Consider the following 19,802-nt stretch of genomic DNA (forward strand, 5'->3'; position numbering starts at 1 on the left):
AACATTAACTAACCCACTCAACTAAAATTAACTTACCCGCTTATCTAACATTAACTAACCCACTTAACCAACATTAACTAACCCGCTTATCTAACATTAACTAACCCGCTTATCTAACATTAACTAACCCGCTTATCTAACATTAACTAACCCGCTTATCTAACATTAACCAACCCACTCAACTAACATTAACTAACTAGCTTAACTAACATTAACTAACCAGCTAAACTAACATTAACTAATCAGCTTAACTAACATTAACTAATCAGTTTAAGTAACATTAACTAATCAGCTTAACTAACATTAACTAATCAGTTTAACTAACATTAACTAATCAGCTTAACTAACATTAACTAATCAGTTTAACTAACATTAACTAATCAGCTTAACTAACATTAATTAATCAGCTTAACTAACATTAACTAACCTGCTGGATTACCACATCACATGGGTAGTTAATTGGAGATTACATGTATACGCAGATTTCATGAATAATAAGTAAAACATTGAGTTTAACATGAACATTTGAAGTAGAAAAACAAAAGATTTTTAAGTGTAAACTCCAGTACTTTGTTTAAACATTAACGAACCCACTTAACTAACATTAACTAACCCACTCAACTAAAATTAACTTACCCGCTTATCTAACATTAACTAACCCACTTAACCAACATTAACTAACCCGCTTATCTAACATTAACTAACCCACTTAACCAACATTAACTAACCCGCTTATCTAACATTAACTAACCCGCTTATCTAACATTAACTAACCCGCTTATCTAACATTAACTAACCCGCTTATCTAACATTAACCAACCCACTCAACTAACATTAACTAACTAGCTTAACTAACATTAACTAACCAGCTTAACTAACATTAACTAATCAGCTTAACTAACATTAACTAATCAGTTTAAGTAACATTAACTAATCAGCTTAACTAACATTAACTAATCAGTTTAACTAACATTAACTAATCAGCTTAACTAACATTAACTAATCAGTTTAACTAACATTAACTAATCAGCTTAACTAACATTAATTAATCAGCTTAACTAACATTAACTAACCTGCTGGATTACCACATCACATGGGTAGTTAATTGGAGATTACATGTATACGCAGATTTCATGAATAATAAGTAAAACATTGAGTTTAACATGAACATTTGAAGTAGAAAAACAAAAGGTTTTTAAGTGTAAACTCCAGTACTTTGTTTAATTTACACCTTGTAAAACTCATTTCTACAGCGCATGAAGATCATGTTAACCTTTCATCTGAAGATCCGTTTGGATCGGAGTTCGTTCTGCAATGGAGAATGAAGAGAATCATCAGCGATCAGATGCAGAATCACAGTAATAATAACTGTAATATGACTGTATAAAGCCTGTGAATATGTACATGAATGATGTTCAAGGGTTTAAGAAGAATATTTTAAACAGTTTCACCATTTGGTAAAAACATGTTTTCAGACATCAGTTTCAGTTTTAACAGTTGAATGAAACTCTCTGTTGTTTAATGCAGAAGAATAACACTGTGAAGGGTTTTAAACACACACACACACACACACACACACACACACACACACACACACACAGGCTGATATGATGGATCATCCTCTGTTACAGGTTTACAGGCACACTTCTACAGAAGCCTGTCATTAACATCAGTGTGTGTGTGTGTGTGTGTGTGTGTGTGTGTGTGTGTGTGTGTGTGTGTGTGTGTGTGTGTGTGTGTGTGTGTGTGTGTTTGAGTGTGTGTGTGTGTGTGTAAAGACTGACCTGGACTGACGGATCCGCTTACGGGACCGGAACCCTGAAATAGACCCGAGACTCACGGCTATTTATATCAGCGGATCGTGTTTCTGGAGAACATGACCGGCCTTCCACCAACAGCTGGAGAGAAAATACAAGACATTATTACCATCAACAGCGTTCACATATTTCTGCACATGAAGGTTAGAGACTTTTAATGGACGAAACAATAGATTTACACTGGGTTAAAATGCAGTCGTCAACATTTAAAGTGGATAAAAATTGTTCATCAAAGTTGTGGTGAGACAAGAACGGGTACTGTTCAAAAGTCATGTATAACTTTGATGCACTTCAGATGTTGACGACTGTAAATGTGAATCCATCAGCATCAGACGAGAGAAAACGAGCCTTTAACGGCAGAAGCACAACATCTCCTCAAAAACAGCAAAACGACACAATACGAACCTTTGTTGCTGGAGTTTCAGCTCTAAAAGCGTTGCCTGAGAAAGAAATTTCATGTTTCACCCCAGAATCAATATTACATAATATTCAAACTTGGAATAAATGAGCAATTTGGCATTAAGAAAATGAAGGCTTTGTCCTGTAATGCAGTGATGAAATCTGAATAAATTAAAAAGCACAGATAGCATGATGCGTACTTACTACAATTATAATTTACTTTTAAAAAACGATTGTTCTTTTACTGTAGCTGCTGAGATATGATTCAGAGAGATGAACGGTCCGATTCTTAAAGTGATAAAGGGTTATTATTGTTAACTAAAACTAATAAAAAACATCTAACATTATGGTTAATTTAAATAAAGCTAAAACATAATGAAATAAAACATTAGTTGAAAACGGTGAGATCTTGCCTTGACAATAAATTGAAAAAACCAATACAATTATTGACTGGAAATGAATAAAATTCACTAAAACTGAAATAAGAATAAGTAAAAATGAATAGCAAAATCTAAAACCTAAATACCGGTTAGCAATATTTTTTATTTATGAAATACTTCTATTAGTAAAAAACTAATAAAACGACATAAGCACATAACAAAATTACTAAAAGTTTAACTCAAATTCACACAAAAACTAAAAAAACAAAGCTAATTAAAAATACAGTCGTCAACATTTGAAGTGGATCAAAACCTTTCATCAAAGTTATGAATTTTGAACAATACCCGTTCTTGTCTAAGGACAACTTTGCTTAACTTTCTTGATCCACTTTAAATGTTGACTAATGTATTAATAAAAAAATAAGACCCTAACACTACTTAAACTACTAAAAAAAATGTTCTTGACAGTTTTTTGGTTTAGTGAACTTAACGTGTTTCATGACACAAACTGAACATGTTATGACATTAATGGAGTCGATAGAAAACGCTTTGCTTTTGCATTTCAATTTGCATCGGACCCATTAACTGTAGAAATAACAGTAAATCAGCGTAACATGAAAACCAACCTGAGAAACATGAGATATTCAGAGACAGAAACATCGCAGGATATTAAAATATGAGACTGTCAAAAGGAAACCCTTGATGGGACACTTGAGTTTTATTCAGGCATCGCCACACACCTTTAGTCTCTTAGTAAACATCTTAAATTAACCAAATCAGTTGCAGTTTCTGAAGTCTCTGGTTTTACACAAAGTGTTAAACATTTTCAAAGTGCTTTCATTTGGGAGGCATTTACAACGACATTAAAACAGCCATTCCAAATCTTACCGAGAAGAAATAAACTTAAAGGCAATCAGAATAAGACTACGATGAATATGAAGCTTTCCCACAAAACCCTGCAGAGAAACCCTAAACGCCAGATCTGTCACTCCAAACGCTCCTCCGTTCATAAACTGCATAGATATCAATGTAACGCCAGCAATTCATAAACAGCTGAAGGGTGGATAAAGTGCAGAGTTAAATATATTACAGTCACTCCCCAGATGAAAGAAAACACTGTGCAGTCATTCAATAAAAACATTAAAATCACACGTTAGAAAAGATGATGATGTAAGGCTAGTTTTGGCACCGAGTCCTCCAGAATCAGGATCACCGACGGGAAGATGAACACGTTATGACATTAATGGAGTCTGATAGAAAACGTTTTGCTTTTGCATTTCAATTTGCATCGGACCCAATAAGCCCTGTCAATCATAGAATAGCAACCAGTCAGAGACCAGGGCTGGTGTCCGCGGCTCGTCCCAGCGCTATCTCTGACTCTGCGCACTAACACCGGGATTATTGCATGGATCGCGTGCGTGGTAGCGTGTGTGTCAGTGCAGCTCGATGAACGCCTCCATCTCCTCTGAGATCAGCCCTTTGTAGGGAAGTCTATGTTTCTCGATGGCTCGCGCGGCTAGGCACTGTAGCGTGACGTAGCTTAGCGGGTGTAGTGCGTGTCGTCCGCTGCTCTGCTCGTCCAGCAGTTCGTACGCCGTCTTGTGCTGCGCGTTGGTGGCGTCGAAGTGAGCGCCGGCTCGGATTAGGGCCGCCATGATCTCAGGGCAGCCGTTAGCAGCGGATACGTGTAGCGGGGTGTTGTTCTCGCAGTCGCGCGAGTCGACGTCCGCCCCGCACTCTAGTAGCAGGCTAGCCACGGCTAGCGACGGGAAGCGCCCAACTGGGTAGCGCCCCACTGACGTGGTGTCCTTGTCCACGGCCATGTGCAGTGGCGTGTAGCCGCTCCGCGCGCGCGGGTTTAGCTTAAGCAGGCGGTACACAGTCTGCCGCTTGAGGTGCTCCTGCTCCGGCGCGCAATCCAGCTTCTCCAGCAGAAACAGCAGGTGTAGGATGATGGACAGTGCTTTGGTGAACTGCGGCGCCTCCGGCGGCCTGTCGCGCTGCGCTACGGCGCGCTCCACCTCGCGCACGCTCTTCCCTAGCACGCCCATCAGGTCCTGGAAGGTGACGCGGGTGCACAGCGTGCCTTTAGCGCGGTCCTGTAGCACGAAGGAGAAGAGCTCGGCGAACGAGAGGAAGCTGCTGGCCGTCATCGGGCTAAGCGGGTCCAGGTTGCTCTGCTGCATGTCTAACGCGTACTTCCACAGGCTAATGCAGCGTTGGAAATTCCCCGAGTCGGCGTAGACGGCGCCGCGGTAGCGGATGTAGTATGAGGTGTCCGGGTGCGACGGCCCGAGGATGCGCTCACGGATTAGCAGCGCTTGCATGCGCATCTCGTCCGGATCGGTTATTAGCGCCTCCAGCTCATCTGCCGTGCTAACCTCGCGCGCACACTCGTACGCCGGCACCGGTGGCCCTGGAGCCGGTTTCGCCAAGTAGCCGCCTGCCTTCTCACCTGTCGTCCGCAGCTCCATCGCTCTCCGCCAGTAGCGCATCGCACCTAGCAGATCGCGCTTCTTGTCCACGAAAGTGGCTCCGAGGAGCTCCAGCGCGTCTACACGCTCCTCCCTACTCGGCCGCGGCTGGTGCACCAGATACTCCACGATGTTGGTGTGTCCGGTGACGCTAGCGGCGAGCAGCGGAGTCATACCATAGCCGTCCCGTTCCATGCGCGCCTCGCACTTCAGGAGCATCTTCATGATCTCCAGGCTCCCGGACTCGGCGCAGTCGTGCAGAGCCGTGTTGCCCTTCACGCTCTTGCGGTTGACGTTGGCGCCGCGCTCCAGGAGGAACTTAGCGATGTCTCTGTGTCCCTTGTAGCAGGAGATCATCAGGCAGGTGTGCCCATGCCGGTTCGCCACCTCCATGTCGGCGTGGTGCTCTACCAGGTAGCGTACGATCTCCAGGTGCCCGTCGAAGCAGGCGGCCCGCAGCGGGGTGGAGTTGGTGAGGGTGGTGTTGTTGACGGAGGCCCCGTGACCCAGTAAAGTCTTCACCACCGGCAGGTGCCCGGCGGCCGAGGCGGCCCACAGCGGCGGAGCGCCCTCGATCGTCTCACCGTCGAAGTTAACAGATCCCCCGATCTCCACGCCAGCCCGGCAGTGCTCCAGCAGGTACTCCACCACCTCCAGGTGCCCGTAGCGCGCCGCGATGAGCAGTGGCGTGCCGCCCTGCGTCTTCTCCTCCGCCAGAGCCTCCAGCTCCTCCGCGCTCTTGTTGCTCAGCAACTTCTGGATGAGTTTCAGTTTTCCGTCTCTCGCCGCGTTAAACACCGCCGTGCTGATTTCCATCTTCTCGGCGCGAAAGTCCGTTAAAGCGCGTTTGAATTCGCGATCGCGTCGCTTCTTATTTAGTGAGGAGCGATCATCGTTCTATATTTTGCTGCCATTTTAAGGCTGTTGTCGAAATGGCGTCGATGATGTTGTTTGACAGCTCTGTTTACCACTGCCGCTTGGAATGCTTGGTATCGTAGTCCGTATGCGCTGTTAGAACACAGCATGAGCCGCGTAAAGAACTACAATTACACTTGTCATCCGTTAAGAGCGCCATTACGTCGACCAGAAGGCTTGTCAAGCAAAGACTTGTGGGAAATGTATTCTATAAACACACGCACGCTCGTATCAGCTTGTGTCGTTGCGACTCGCGGTACTACATTCCCTACCATTCATTTGGTGAAACTCAGTCAGCTGATGTAAACGGAATGTATGAACAACTCGTCTGGCATGTTTGAAGTCACTGGGTTCCTATGCTGTACCATAAACGACATTTTAAATATTTTATTGTTTTAGAGACATAAGTGTTTGGAATTTAATGTCACACACACAACTGAATAAAGTGCTCCCTGGATTTGTTCCGAGTTTGCTGTGGTTTAAGACAGGGTAAATGTTCAAACTAAACGTATTTAAATTTGTTGTTTACAACTATTTTATTTTATTCATTATAAAGATTGTACATCCGTGTAATTATAAGTGACAATCAGGTTTTGATGTTAAAGTCACGATTCAGAGATGTTTAGTCATGATGCTGCTTTATTGTACTAACAATGAAGCCTTTAATGATTTGCAACACAAACACAAAAGTCAAGTCAGCTCTATTTCTATAGCACTTTTTACAGTACAGATGGGTTCAAAACAGCTTTATAAATAGAAAATAACAGAAACAATGATGCAAACAGTTATTTTCCTGTTTTCCTAAACAGTTATTAGGGCTAGGGTACAGAATTTAATTCAGCTGTAAAACAGCTCAAAAAAGACAATAGTAAACAGTCATTTTATTCAGTTGAATCAATTATTCAGTTGAAAGCAGTTCACTGTTTATTCATTTGGGTTCAATAACCGTAAATTGTAAAGTGAATACATTTTTGAAGAGTTCAAAACTATAAAGCAGTGATGTCATCATCAGCTTAGTTCAGGTCCAGTGCAGTTAGAATCAGATCAATAATATTAGTGGATATTAAGTTAACTCACAGAAGCAATTTCAAATCAATATCTAAAACAGTTTCATTTAAATAAGATCTATGTGGTGCATCAGGTGTTCATGTGCGTCAGGTGTTCAGGAGCGTCAGGTGTTCAGGAGCGTCAGGGGTTCAGGAGCGTAAGGTGTGATGGTGCTTTAGGTGTTCAGGAGCCTCAGGTGTTCATGTGCGTCAGGTATGATGGCGAGTCAGGTGTTCAGGAGCGTCAGGTGTTCATGTGCGTCAGGTATGATGGCGAGTCAAGTGTTCAGGAGCGTCAGGTGTTCATGTGCGTCAGGTATGATGGCGAGTCAGGTGTTCAGGAGCGTCAGGTGTTCATGTGCGTCAGGTGTTCAGGAGTGTCAGGTGTTCATGTGCGTCAGGTGCGATGGCGAGTCAGGTGTTCAGGAGCGTCAAGTGTTCATGTGCGTCAGGTGTTCATGTGCGTCAGGTGTTCATGTGCGTCAGGTGTTCAGGAGCGTCAGGTGTGATGGCGAGTCAGGTGTTCATGTGCGTCAGGTGTTCAGGAGTGTCAGGTGTTCATGTGCGTCAGGTGTTCATGTGCGTCAGGTGTTCATGTGCGTCAGGTGTTCATGTGCGTCAGGTGTGATGGCGAGTCAGGTGTTCATGTGCGTCAGGTGTTCATGTGCGTCAGGTGTTCATGAGCGTCAGGTGTGATGGCGAGTCAGGTGTTCATGTGCGTCAGGTGTTCAGGAGTGTCAGGTGTTCATGTGCGTTAGGTGTTCATGTGCGTCAGGTGTTCATGTGCGTCAGGTGTTCATGTGCGTCAGGTGTGATGGCGAGTCAGGTGTTCATGTGCGTCAGGTGTTCATGTGCGTCAGGTGTTCATGTGCGTCAGGTGTGATGGCGAGTCAGGTGTTCAGGAGCGTCAGGTGTTCATGTGCGTCAGGTGTGATGGCGAGTCAGGTGTTCAGGAGCGTCAGGTGTTCATGTGCGTCAGGTGTGATGGCGAGTCAGGTGTTCAGGAGCGTCAGGTGTTCATGTGCGTCAGGTGTGATGGCGAGTCAGGTGTTCAGGAGTGTCAGGTGTTCATGTGCGTCAGGTGCGATGGCGAGTCAGGTGTTCAGGAGCGTCAGGTGTTCATGTGAGTCAGGTGTGATGGCGAGTCCGGTGTTCAGGAGCGTCAGGTGTTCATGTGTGTCAGGTGTGATGGCGAGTCAGGTGTTCAGGTGCGTCAGGTGTTCAGGAGCGTCAGGTGTTCATGTGCATCAGGTGTGATGGTGCGTCACGTGTTCAGGAGCGTCAGGTGTTCATGTGCGTCAGGTGTTCACCTGCGTGAGGTGTTCATGTGCGTCAGGTGTTCACCTGCGTGAGGTGTTCATGTGCGTCAGGTGTTCACCTGCGTGAGGTGTTCATGTGCGTCAGGTGTGATGGCGAGTCAGGTGTTCACATGCGTCAGGTGTGATGGCGAGTCAGGTGTTCAGGAGCGTCAGGTGTTCATGTGCGTCAGGTGTTCAGGTGCGTCAGGTGTTCAGGTGCGTCAGGTGTTAAGGTGTGTCAGGTGTTCAGGTGCGTCAGGTGTTCACATGCGTCAGGTGTTCACGTGCGTCAGGTGATCAGGTGCGTCAGGTGTGATGGAGCCTCAGGTGTGATGGAGCCTCAGGTGTGATGGAGCCTCAGGTGTGATGGAGCCTCAGGTGTGATGGTTCCTCAGGTGTGATGGTTCCTCAGGTGTGATGGTTCCTCAGGTGTGATGGTTCCTCAGGTGTGATGGAGCCTCAGGTGTGATGGAGCATCAGGTGTGATGGCGAGTCAGGTGTTCATGTGCGTCAGGTGTTCATGTGCGTCAGGTGTGATGGCGAGTCAGGTGTTCAGGAGCGTCAGGTGTTCATGTGCGTCAGGTGTGATGGCGAGTCAGGTGTTCAGGAGCGTCAGGTGTTCATGTGCGTCAGGTGTGATGGCGAGTCAGGTGTTCAGGAGCGTCAGGTGTTCATGTGCGTCAGGTGTGATGGCGAGTCAGGTGTTCAGGAGTGTCAGGTGTTCATGTGCGTCAGGTGCGATGGCGAGTCAGGTGTTCAGGAGCGTCAGGTGTTCATGTGCATCAGGTGTTCATGTGCGTCAGGTGTGATGGCGAGTCAGGTGTTCATGTGCGTCAGGTGTTCATGTGCGTCAGGTGTTCATGTGCGTCAGGTGTTCATGTGCGTCAGGTGTTCATGTGCGTCAGGTGTTCATGTGCGTCAGGTGTTCAGGAGCGTCAAGTGTTCATGTGCGTCAGGTGTTCATGTGCGTCAGGTGTTCAGGAGTGTCAGGTGTTCATGTGCGTCAGGTGTTCATGTGCGTCAGGTGTTCATGTGCGTCAGGTGTTCATGTGCGTCAGGTGTGATGGCGAGTCAGGTGTTCAGGAGCGTCAGGTGTTCATGTGCGTCAGGTGTGATGGCGAGTCAGGTGTTCAGGAGCGTCAGGTGTTCATGTGCGTCAGGTGTGATGGCGAGTCAGGTGTTCAGGTGCGTCAGGTGTTCAGGAGCGTCAGGTGTTCATGTGCGTCAGGTGTGATGGTGCGTCAGGTGTTCAGGAGCGTCAGGTGTTCATGTGCGTCAGGTGTTCACCTGCGTGAGGTGTTCATGTGCGTCAGGTGTGATGGCGAGTCAGGTGTTCACATGCGTCAGGTGTGATGGCGAGTCAGGTGTTCACATGCGTCAGGTGTGATGGCGAGTCAGGTGTTCACATGCATCAGGTGTGATGGCGAGTCAGGTGTTCAGGAGCGTCAGGTGTTCATGTGCGTCAGGTGTTCAGGTGCGTCAGGTGTTCAGGTGCGTCAGGTGTTAAGGTGCGTCAGGTGTTCACATGCGTCAGGTGTTCACATGCGTCAGGTGTTCACGTGCGTCAGGTGATCAGGTGCGTCAGGTGTGATGGAGCCTCAGGTGTGATGGAGCCTCAGGTGTGATGGTTCCTCAGGTGTGATGGTTCCTCAGGTGTGATGGTTCCTCAGGTGTGATGGTTCCTCAGGTGTGATGGTTCCTCAGGTGTGATGGTTCCTCAGGTGTGATGGAGCCTCAGGTGTGATGGAGCCTCAGGTGTGATGGAGCATCAGGTGTGATGATGTGTCCTGTGCCGAGAGGCAGACTGGGATTTGTTGTTGCTCTTTTGTTCAGTTTCACAACAAAATCACTAGTCTTCCACGCAGCAGTGCAGGACCGTTCCACTGCTCCCGCTCTGATACAGGAGAGAAGAACATTATAGAAGTAAAATAATGACAAATGTTTTCCAAACAAAAAAGCTTGTTGATTTGCAGTTCTTGAAAAATAAGCATTGCATTAACCCTGCTTGCATTTTAATGCATTGTATTTATAGGGCTTGAATTATTATGGGCTGAAATTGAACATGGTTGTATATTTAAGCTGTGAATATTTCAATTGAAAACATTTCACACAAGTTTTCATTTTTAAAAATCAATAATCCATATTCACCTTTCAGATTTAACTTCCAAAATATTCATTCTGTTTAAAAATACAACCTATAATATCTAACCGGTAATTTTCGGTCCATTTTATTTCGCTTAATAAATTCAGTGGTTCAAATTCGACAGAAAATTCATCATTTGACATCCGGGAACGGCAGAAATATCAGTAGATTACCGATTGATAATCTCCAAAGCTGTTAGTCGACCTCACCAGCAGGGAGTGCAAGTGAAGACCAGAGCAACGGATGAGAGAGTCATTCATTCATAAAAACGGATTTAAAGAAATGGAGCAACATAAACATAAATAATAATCGATAAACGCCCTTTAGCTGCTGTGTGCTCACGCCGACCTGCCGTGCCCGTGGCCGCAGAAGCAGGCGAATCTGTTGCGCACGCGGGAATCTGAGTCCGAGTCCGAGTCCGAATCCGAATCCGAATCCGAGTCCGAATCCGAATCCGAGTCCGAATCCGAATCCGAGTCTGAGTCTGAGTCCGAGTCTGAGTCCGAGTCTGAATCTGAGTCTGAATCTGAGTCTGAATCTAAGTCTGAGTCTGAGTCTGAATCTGAGTCTGAGTCTGAGTCTGAATCTGAGTCTGAGTCTGAATCTGAGTCTGAATCTGAGTCTGAATCTGAGTCTGAATCTGAGTCTGAATCTGAGTCTGAATCTGAATCTAAGCCTGAATCTAAGCCTGAATCTGAGTCTGAATCTGAGTTATACTATCCATCCTAAACAGTATGTGAGATTGAAATAGGTGTGTCCTAAAGCATAGTAACATAGTATTTTCGAAGAGTGGATCCGTGCTTATAACAGCTAATATTACCCACAACCCATTGCGCTTTGGAGGAGGAACTACAAACACGAGTAAAAAGTGTTAAAACTACAAAACATGGCGGATATGAGCGACCAACGGTGATTGATTTAGCCTAGATAAAGTTTTGAGTGACTAATCAAAGCTTAACCTGATAAAAAAATATTTATTTTATGTTATCTGTGTAATATTTAATCTACAATAACATTATGGACTTTTATAAAGATCCGTTAGGCCATTAACTTTTAGATGCATCATTGTGCATTAATATGAGGAGATCTCTGCATGAAAGACCCATGACTGCAGATCAACGAGTTTCTGCATTTCTCTCCGATGCAGTAGGAAATTAAATGTGGAGGTTTTTAACTGTGTGACAAGATGATTGACAGGTCAGTTTAAGTGACAGGATGCGTGTAAGCGACAGAGAGCAGCCTTAAAGACGCAATTGTAGAATATAGCTTGTCTACTCTTCTGCTACACACTCAAAAGTATCTACTTTTTCTTCACAAAAAGAGTATAGCCTACTTTTAGGGTGTAGTAGGCGAATTGAGACGCAGTGTCTGAATCTGATTCTCGTGTGTTTCAGTTGAAGCGAAGCGAAGTGAATCCGGATCACAGCCGCACAAGACACGATTCGGAATCAATGAAGCATCAGAGCAGCAAATGAATTAAACACACAACTGAATTTACACGATTTACCGATTTAATGATAACAGCGCTTACAAGCGCCTCGGTCTAACAACAAAAACGCGCTTTACAGATGTTAATGTGTGTGCTGGTGTTTTCAGATATGAAGATTTTACTCACCTTCATCTTCATCTTTCTCAGATCAACAGGTGATGCTGACGGGCTCGAGCGAGTCATCGGGGGCTCGAGGAATAATGAGATCGTGTGTGTATAGTCGAGGAATAATGACATCGTGTGTGTGTTTATATAGAGTCGAGGAATAATGAGATCTTGTGTGTGTGTGTGTGTGTGTTTATAGAGAAGAGCGGATCCTCAGGCGTGACGTGTCACATGATCAGCCAATGAAAACCCTTCAGTTCTTCAGCAGGACTGAGCTCTCAAACCTCATCACACAATCACGAGCAGTATGGGTTATTATTAATCACACAACGTTACCCCATATTCATTTATTCATCAATGATGCAAATAACACCTAGGCATATAAACGAATTATTGATAATCATACTTTATTCTATTTCATAGAAAAAAAACCAGGCTTGAAACTGAAATGTGAGAATTGAATAAATTCCTCTTCCTTAGTTTCACAGACTTGAACTGAATCCCAGTCTACTCTAGACTCATGTTTTTCATACGCTGATGATGGAGATCAGTATGGAGTACCAAACCTGCAGAAATTAAAAATGAATAAATATTCAATTCAATTCAATTCAAATTTATTTGTATAGCGCTTTTCACAATACACATTGTCTCAAAGCAGCTTTACAGAAAGTGCATTTCGGAAATCTACATAGAAAAATACAGTTAGTTAATCATGTATTAATTTGTGGCATAACATATCGCCGGCTTTGAGTCGTCTCTTCACAGGCGTCGAGTCGTCTCTTCACAGGCGTTGGGGCATCTGAAGTCTCCGTGAGAGGCTGGATACAAACTGGAGCTGACGAACGCTATTTACCTCGGGACTAGCGTCCCGAGATAACAGCAGAAAGGCAGATGGGAAATAATTAGCATAGCTGATGTTCATAATGTTAATGCATTCGAACTGATTCAGCAGTAGTATTAAAGGTTAAGCATTAAGTGAATGCTTGGTTAAAGAGATGCGTCTTTAATCTAGTTTTAAACTGGGACAGCGAGTCTGAGTCTCGTACAATATCAGGAAGGCTATTCCAGAGTTTAGGAGCTAAATGTGAGAACGCCCTCCCTCCTTTAGTGGACTTAGATATCCTAGGAATGACCAGAAGCCTCGAATTTAGTGATCTTAAAGAGCGCGATGGATTGTAGGGCGATAGAAGATCTGTTAAATACACAGGAGCTAAACCATTTAGGGCTTTATAGGTCAGTAGGAATACTTTGTAATTGATACGGAACTTAATAGGTAACCAGTGTAGAGATGATAAAATTGGTGTTATATGATCATATTTTCTTGACCTAGTAAGAACTCTAGCAGCTGCATTTTGCACTAACTGTAGCTTGTTTATTGAGGATGCAGGACAGCCAGCTAATATAGCATTACAATAATCTAGTCTCGAGGTCATGAATGCATGAACTAACTTTTCTGCATCAGAAACAGATAGCATGTTACGTAGCTTAGCAATGTTTCTAAGGTGGAAAAAGGCTGTTCTTGTAACATATGAAATATGATTTTCGAAAGACAAGTTGCGGTCTAGTATAACACCCAGGTATTTTACTGTAGTGGATAAAGTAACTGGACATCCTTCTATATTAAAGTTGTATTGTAAGGGATTTTGTGGGTAGTTTTTTGGACCAGTAAGTAGTACCTCCATTTTATCTTAATTTAATAGCAGGAAATTACACGTCATCCAGCATTTTATATCATTTAGACACTCTGTCAATTTAGATAAGTTAGTGTTTTCATCTGGTCGTGATGAGATATATAATTGAGTGTCATCAGCATAACAGTGGAAATTAATTCCATGTTTTCTTATAATATTACCAAGTATGTAATATGTAATATTACCAAATATGCAAATAATGCATCCTAAAAGCATCATCTGTCCATCATCCATCATAAAAGTGCATCTGTCCATCATAAAAGTGCATCTATCCATCATAAAATGCATCTGTCCATCATAAAAGTGCATCTATCCATCATAAAAGTGCATCTATCCATCATAAAATGCATCTGTCCATCATAAAAGTGCATCTATCCATCATAAAAGTGCATCTATCATCATAAAAGTGCATCTGTCCATCATAAAAGTGCATCTGTCCATCATAAAAGTGCATCTATCCATCATAAAATGCATCTGTCCATCATAAAAGTGCATCTGTCCATCATTAAAGTGCATCTATCCATCATAAAATGCATCTGTCCATCATAAAAGTGCATCTCTCCATCATAAAAGTGCATCTCTCCATCATAAAAGTGCATCTATCCATCATAAAAGTGCATCTATCATCATAAAAGTGCATCTATCCATCATAAAATGCATCTGTCCATCATAAAAGTGCATCTGTCCATCATAAAAGTGCATCTGTCCATCATAAAAGTGCATCTGTCCATCATAAAAGTGCATCTGTCCATCATTAAAGTGCATCTATCCATCATAAAATGCATCTGTCCATCATAAAAGTGCATCTATCCATCATAAAAGTGCATCTCTCCATCATTAAAGTGCATCTATCCATCATAAAATGCATCTGTCCATCATAAAAGTGCATCTATCCATCATAAAAGTGCATCTATCCATCATAAAAGTGCATCTGTCCATCATAAAAGTGCATCTGTCCATCATAAAAGTGCATCTGTCCATCATAAAAGTGCATCTATCCATCATAAAAGTGCATCTGTCCATCATAAAAGTGCATCTGTCCATCATAAAAGTGCATCTGTCCATCATTAAAGTGCATCTATCCATCATAAAATGCATCTGTCCATCATAAAAGTGCATCTATCCATCATAAAAGTGCATCTATCCATCATAAAAGTGCATCTATCCATCATAAAATGCATCTGTCCATCATAAAAGTGCATATATCCATCATAAAAGTGCATCTGTCCATCATAAAAGTGCATCTATCCATCATAAAATGCATCTGTCCATCATAAAAGTGCATCTATCCATCATAAAACTGCATCTCTTCATCATAAAAGTGCATCTATCCATCATAAAAGTGCATCTATCCATCATAAAAGTGCATCTATCCGTGCATCTGTCCATCATAAAATGCATCTGTCCATCATAAAAGTGCATCTGTCCATCATAAAAGTGCATCTATCCATCATAAAAGTGCATCTATCCATCATAAAAGTGCATCTGTCCATCATAAAAGTGCATCTATCCATCATAAAGTGCATCTATCCATCATAAAAGTGCATCTGTCCATCATAAAAGTGCATCTCTCCATCATTAAAGTGCATCTCTCCATCATAAAAGTGCATCTATCCATCATAAAATGCATCTGTCCATCATAAAAGTGCATCTATCCATCATAAAAGTGCATCTCTCCATCATTAAAGTGCATCTATCCATCATAAAAGTGCATCTGTCCATCATTAAAGTGCATCTATCCATCATAAAATGCATCTGTCCATCATAAAAGTGCATCTATCCATCATAAAAGTGCATCTCTCCATCATTAAAGTGCATCTATCCATCATAAAATGCATCTGTCCATCATAAAAGTGCATCTGTCCATCATAAAAGTGCATCTCTCCATCATAAAATGCATCTGTCCATCATAAAAGTGCATCTGTCCATCATAAAAGTGCATCTATCCATCATAAAATGCATCTGTCCATCATAAAAGTGCATCTATCCATCATAAAAGTGCATCTCTCCATCATTAAAGTGCATCTATCCATCATAAAAGTGCATCTGTCCATCATAAAAGTGCATCTGTCCATCAAAAAAGTGCATCTATCCATCATAAAAGTGCACTTCTTCATCATAAAAGTGCATCTCTCCATCATTAAAGTGCATCTATCCATCATAAAAGTGCATCTCTCCATCATTAAAGTGCATCTATCCATCATAAAAGTGCATCTATCCATCATAAAATGCATCTGTCCATCATAAAAGTGCATCTATCCATCATAAAATGCATCTGTCCATCATAAAAGTGCATCTATCCATCATAAAATGCATCTGTCCATCATAAAAGTGCATCTATCCATCATAAAAGTGCATCTCTCCATCATTAAAGTGCATCTATCCATCATAAAAGTGCATCTCTCCATCATTAAAGTGCATCTCTCCATCATTAAAGTGCATCTATCCATCATAAAAGTGCATCTGTCCATCATAAAAGTGCATCTGTCCATCAAAAAAGTGCATCTATCCATCATAAAAGTGCACTTCTTCATCATAAAAGTGCATCTATCCATCATAAAAGTGCACTTCTTCATCATAAAAGTGCATCTGTCCATCAAAAAAGTGCATCTATCCATCATAAAAGTGCACTTCTTCATCATTAAAGTGCATCTATCCATCATAAAAGTGCATCTGTCCATCATAAAAGTGCATCTATCCATCATAAAAGTGCATCTCTCCATCATAAAAGTGCATCTATCCATCATAAAATGCATCTGTCATCATAAAAGTGCATCTATCCATCATAAAAGTGCATCTCTCCATCATTAAAGTGCATCTATCCATCATAAAAGTGCATCTGTCCATCATAAAAGTGCATCTATCCATCATAAAATGCATCTGTCCATCATAAAAGTGCATCTATCCATCATAAAACTGCATCTCTTCATCATAAAAGTGCATATATCCATCATAAAAGTGCATCTGTCCATCATAAAAGTGCATCTATCCATCATAAAATGCATCTGTCCATCATAAAAGTGCATCTATCCATCATAAAACTGCATCTCTTCATCATAAAAGTGCATCTATCCATCATAAAAGTGCATCTATCCATCATAAAACTGCATCTGTCCATCATAAAAGTGCATCTATCCATCATAAAACTGCATCTCTTCATCATAAAAGTGCATCTGTCCATCATAAAAGTGCATCTATCCGTGCATCTGTCCATCATAAAATGCATCTGTCCATCATAAAAGTGCATCTGTCCATCATAAAAGTGCATCTATCCATCATAAAAGTGCATCTATCATCATAAAAGTGCATCTGTCCATCATAAAAGTGCATCTATCCATCATAAAAGTGCATCTGTCCACCATAAAAGTGCATCTGTCCATCATAAAAGTGCATCTCTCCATCATTAAAGTGCATCTCTCCATCATAAAAGTGCATCTATCCATCATAAAATGCATCTGTCCATCATAAAAGTGCATCTATCCATCATAAAAGTGCATCTGTCCATCATAAAAGTGCATCTATCCATCATAAAAGTGCATCTATCCATCATAAAAGTGCATCTGTCCATCATAAAAGTGCATCTATCCATCATAAAAGTGCATCTATCCATCATAAAAGTGCCTCTGTCCATCATAAAAGTGCATCTGTCCATCATAAAAGTGCATCTATCCATCATAAAATGCATCTGTCCATCATAAAAGTGCATCTATCCATCATAAAAGTGCATCTCTCCATCATTAAAGTGCATCTATCCATCATAAAATGCATCTGTCCATCATAAAAGTGCATCTCTCCATCATAAAAGTGCATCTGTCCATCATAAAAGTGCATCTATCCATCATAAAATGCATCTGTCCATCATAAAAGTGCATTATCCATCATAAAATGCATCTGTCCATCATAAAAGTGCATCTGTCCATCATAAAAGTGCATCTATCCATCATAAAAGTGCATCTGTCATCATAAAAGTGCATCTATCCATCATAAAAGTGCATCTCTCCATCATTAAAGTGCATCTGTCCATCATAAAAGTGCATCTCTCCATCATAAAATGCATCTGTCCATCATAAAAGTGCATCTCTCCATCATAAAAGTGCATCTGTCCATCATAAAAGTGCATCTATCCATCATAAAATGCATCTGTCCATCATAAAAGTGCATCTGTCCATCATAAAAGTGCATCTGTCCATCATAAAAGTGCATCTATCCATCATAAAATGCATCTGTCCATCATAAAAGTGCATCTGTCCATCATAAAAGTGCATCTATCCATCATAAAATGCATCTGTCCATCATAAAAGTGCATCTGTCCATCATAAAAGTGCATCTGTCCATCATAAAAGTGCATCTGTCCATCATAAAAGTGCATCTATCCATCATAAAATGCATCTGTCCATCATAAAAGTGCATCTGTCCATCATAAAAGTGCATCTATCCATCATAAAATGCATCTGTCCATCATAAAAGTGCATCTGTCCATCATAAAAGTGCATCTGTCCATCATAAAAGTGCATCTGTCCATCATAAAAGTGCATTATCCATCATAAAATGCATCTGTCCATCATAAAAGTGCATCTGTCCATCATAAAAGTGCATCTATCCATCATAAAAGTGCATCTGTCCATCATAAAAGTGCATCTATCCATCATAAAAGTGCATCTCTCCATCATTAAAGTGCATCTGTCCATCATAAAATGCATCTGTCCATCATAAAAGTGCATCTCTCCATCATAAAAGTGCATCTGTCCATCATAAAAGTGCATCTATCCATCATAAAATGCATCTGTCCATCATAAAAGTGCATCCGTCCATCATAAAAGTGCATCTGTCCATCATAAAAGTGCATCTATCCATCATAAAATGCATCTGTCCATCATAAAAGTGCATCTGTCCATCATAAAAGTGCATCTATCCATCATAAAATGCATCTGTCCATCATAAAAGTGCATCTGTCCATCATAAAAGTGCATCTATCCATCATAAAAGTGCATCTGTCCATCATAAAAGTGCATCTATCCATCATAAAATGCATCTGTCCATCATAAAAATGCATCTCTCCATCATAAAAGTGCATCTATCCATCATAAAAGTGCATCTCTCCATCATTAAAGTGCATCTCTCCATCATAAAATGCATCTGTCCATCATAAAAGTGCATCTCCATCATAAAATGCATCTGTCCATCATAAAAGTGCATCTATCCATCATAAAAGTGCATCTATCCATCATAAAATGCATCTGTCCATCATTAAAGTGCATCTCTCCATCATAAAATGCATCTGTCCATCATAAAAGTGCATCTCTCCATCATAAAATGCATCTGTCCATCATAAAAGTGCATCTATCCATCATAAAAGTGCATCTATCCATCATAAAATGCATCTGTCCATCATAAAAGTGCATCTGTCCATCATAAAAGTGCATCTATCCATCATAAAAGTGCATCTATCCATCATAAAAGTGCATCTATCCATCATAAAATGCATCTGTCCATCATAAAAATGCATCTCTCCATCATAAAAGTGCATCTATCCATCATAAAAGTGCATCTATCCATCATAAAAGTGCATCTCTCCATCATAAAATGCATCTGTCCATCATAAAAGTGCATCTCTCCATCATAAAATGCATCTGTCCATCATAAAAGTGCATCTATCCATCATAAAAGTGCATCTATCCATCATAAAATGCATCTGTCCATCATAAAAGTGCATTATCCATCATAAAATGCATCTGTCCATCATAAAAGTGCATCTGTCCATCATAAAAGTGCATCTGTCCATCATAAAAGTGCATCTATCCATCATAAAATGCATCTGTCCATCATAAAAGTGCATCTATCCATCATAAAAGTGCATCTATCCATCATAAAATGCATCTGTCCATCATAAAAGTGCATCTATCCATCATAAAAGTGCATCTATCATCATAAAAGTGCATCTGTCCATCATAAAAGTGCATCTGTCCATCATAAAAGTGCATCTATCCATCATAAAATGCATCTGTCCATCATAAAAGTGCATCTGTCCATCATTAAAGTGCATCT

General features: G+C 41.6%; 1 protein-coding gene and 2 long non-coding RNA genes across 3 annotated transcripts; all 3 read right to left on the minus strand.

Moving 5' to 3' along the window:
* Window positions 1-1,192: 1,192 nt before the first annotated feature.
* Window positions 1,193-2,633, minus strand: LOC143702865 (uncharacterized). The gene is made up of 3 exons (XR_013190641.1): window positions 2,223-2,633; window positions 1,785-1,898; window positions 1,193-1,309 (listed from the first exon to the last, which is right to left on the minus strand). It is a non-coding gene; the product is annotated as an uncharacterized LOC143702865 (long non-coding RNA).
* A 662-nt stretch (window positions 2,634-3,295) lies between these two features.
* LOC143702864 (protein fem-1 homolog A) lies at window positions 3,296-6,051 on the minus strand. Its single transcript, XM_077196772.1, has one exon. The coding sequence runs from the start codon at window positions 5,884-5,886 to the stop codon at window positions 4,030-4,032; it is 1,857 nt and encodes a 618-aa protein (XP_077052887.1). The 5' UTR covers window positions 5,887-6,051; the 3' UTR covers window positions 3,296-4,029.
* Window positions 6,052-6,606: 555 nt separating this feature from the next.
* LOC143702867 (uncharacterized) lies at window positions 6,607-12,318 on the minus strand. Its single transcript, XR_013190642.1, has 2 exons — window positions 12,088-12,318; window positions 6,607-10,223 (listed from the first exon to the last, which is right to left on the minus strand). It is a non-coding gene; the product is annotated as an uncharacterized LOC143702867 (long non-coding RNA).
* Between the last annotated feature and the right edge of the window lie 7,484 nt (window positions 12,319-19,802).

Source organism: Siphateles boraxobius, unplaced genomic scaffold (genome assembly GCF_051911475.1).
Source record: "Siphateles boraxobius isolate OS27281-9 unplaced genomic scaffold, OSU_SipBor_1 354, whole genome shotgun sequence".
Taxonomy (NCBI): domain Eukaryota; kingdom Metazoa; phylum Chordata; class Actinopteri; order Cypriniformes; family Leuciscidae; genus Siphateles; species Siphateles boraxobius.

What these genes read in the sequence shown, in the direction of transcription:
- LOC143702864 (XM_077196772.1), bottom strand. Translation starts at nt 5,886, where the DNA reads ATGGAAATCAGCACGGCGGTGTTTAACGCGGCGAGAGACGGAAAACTG.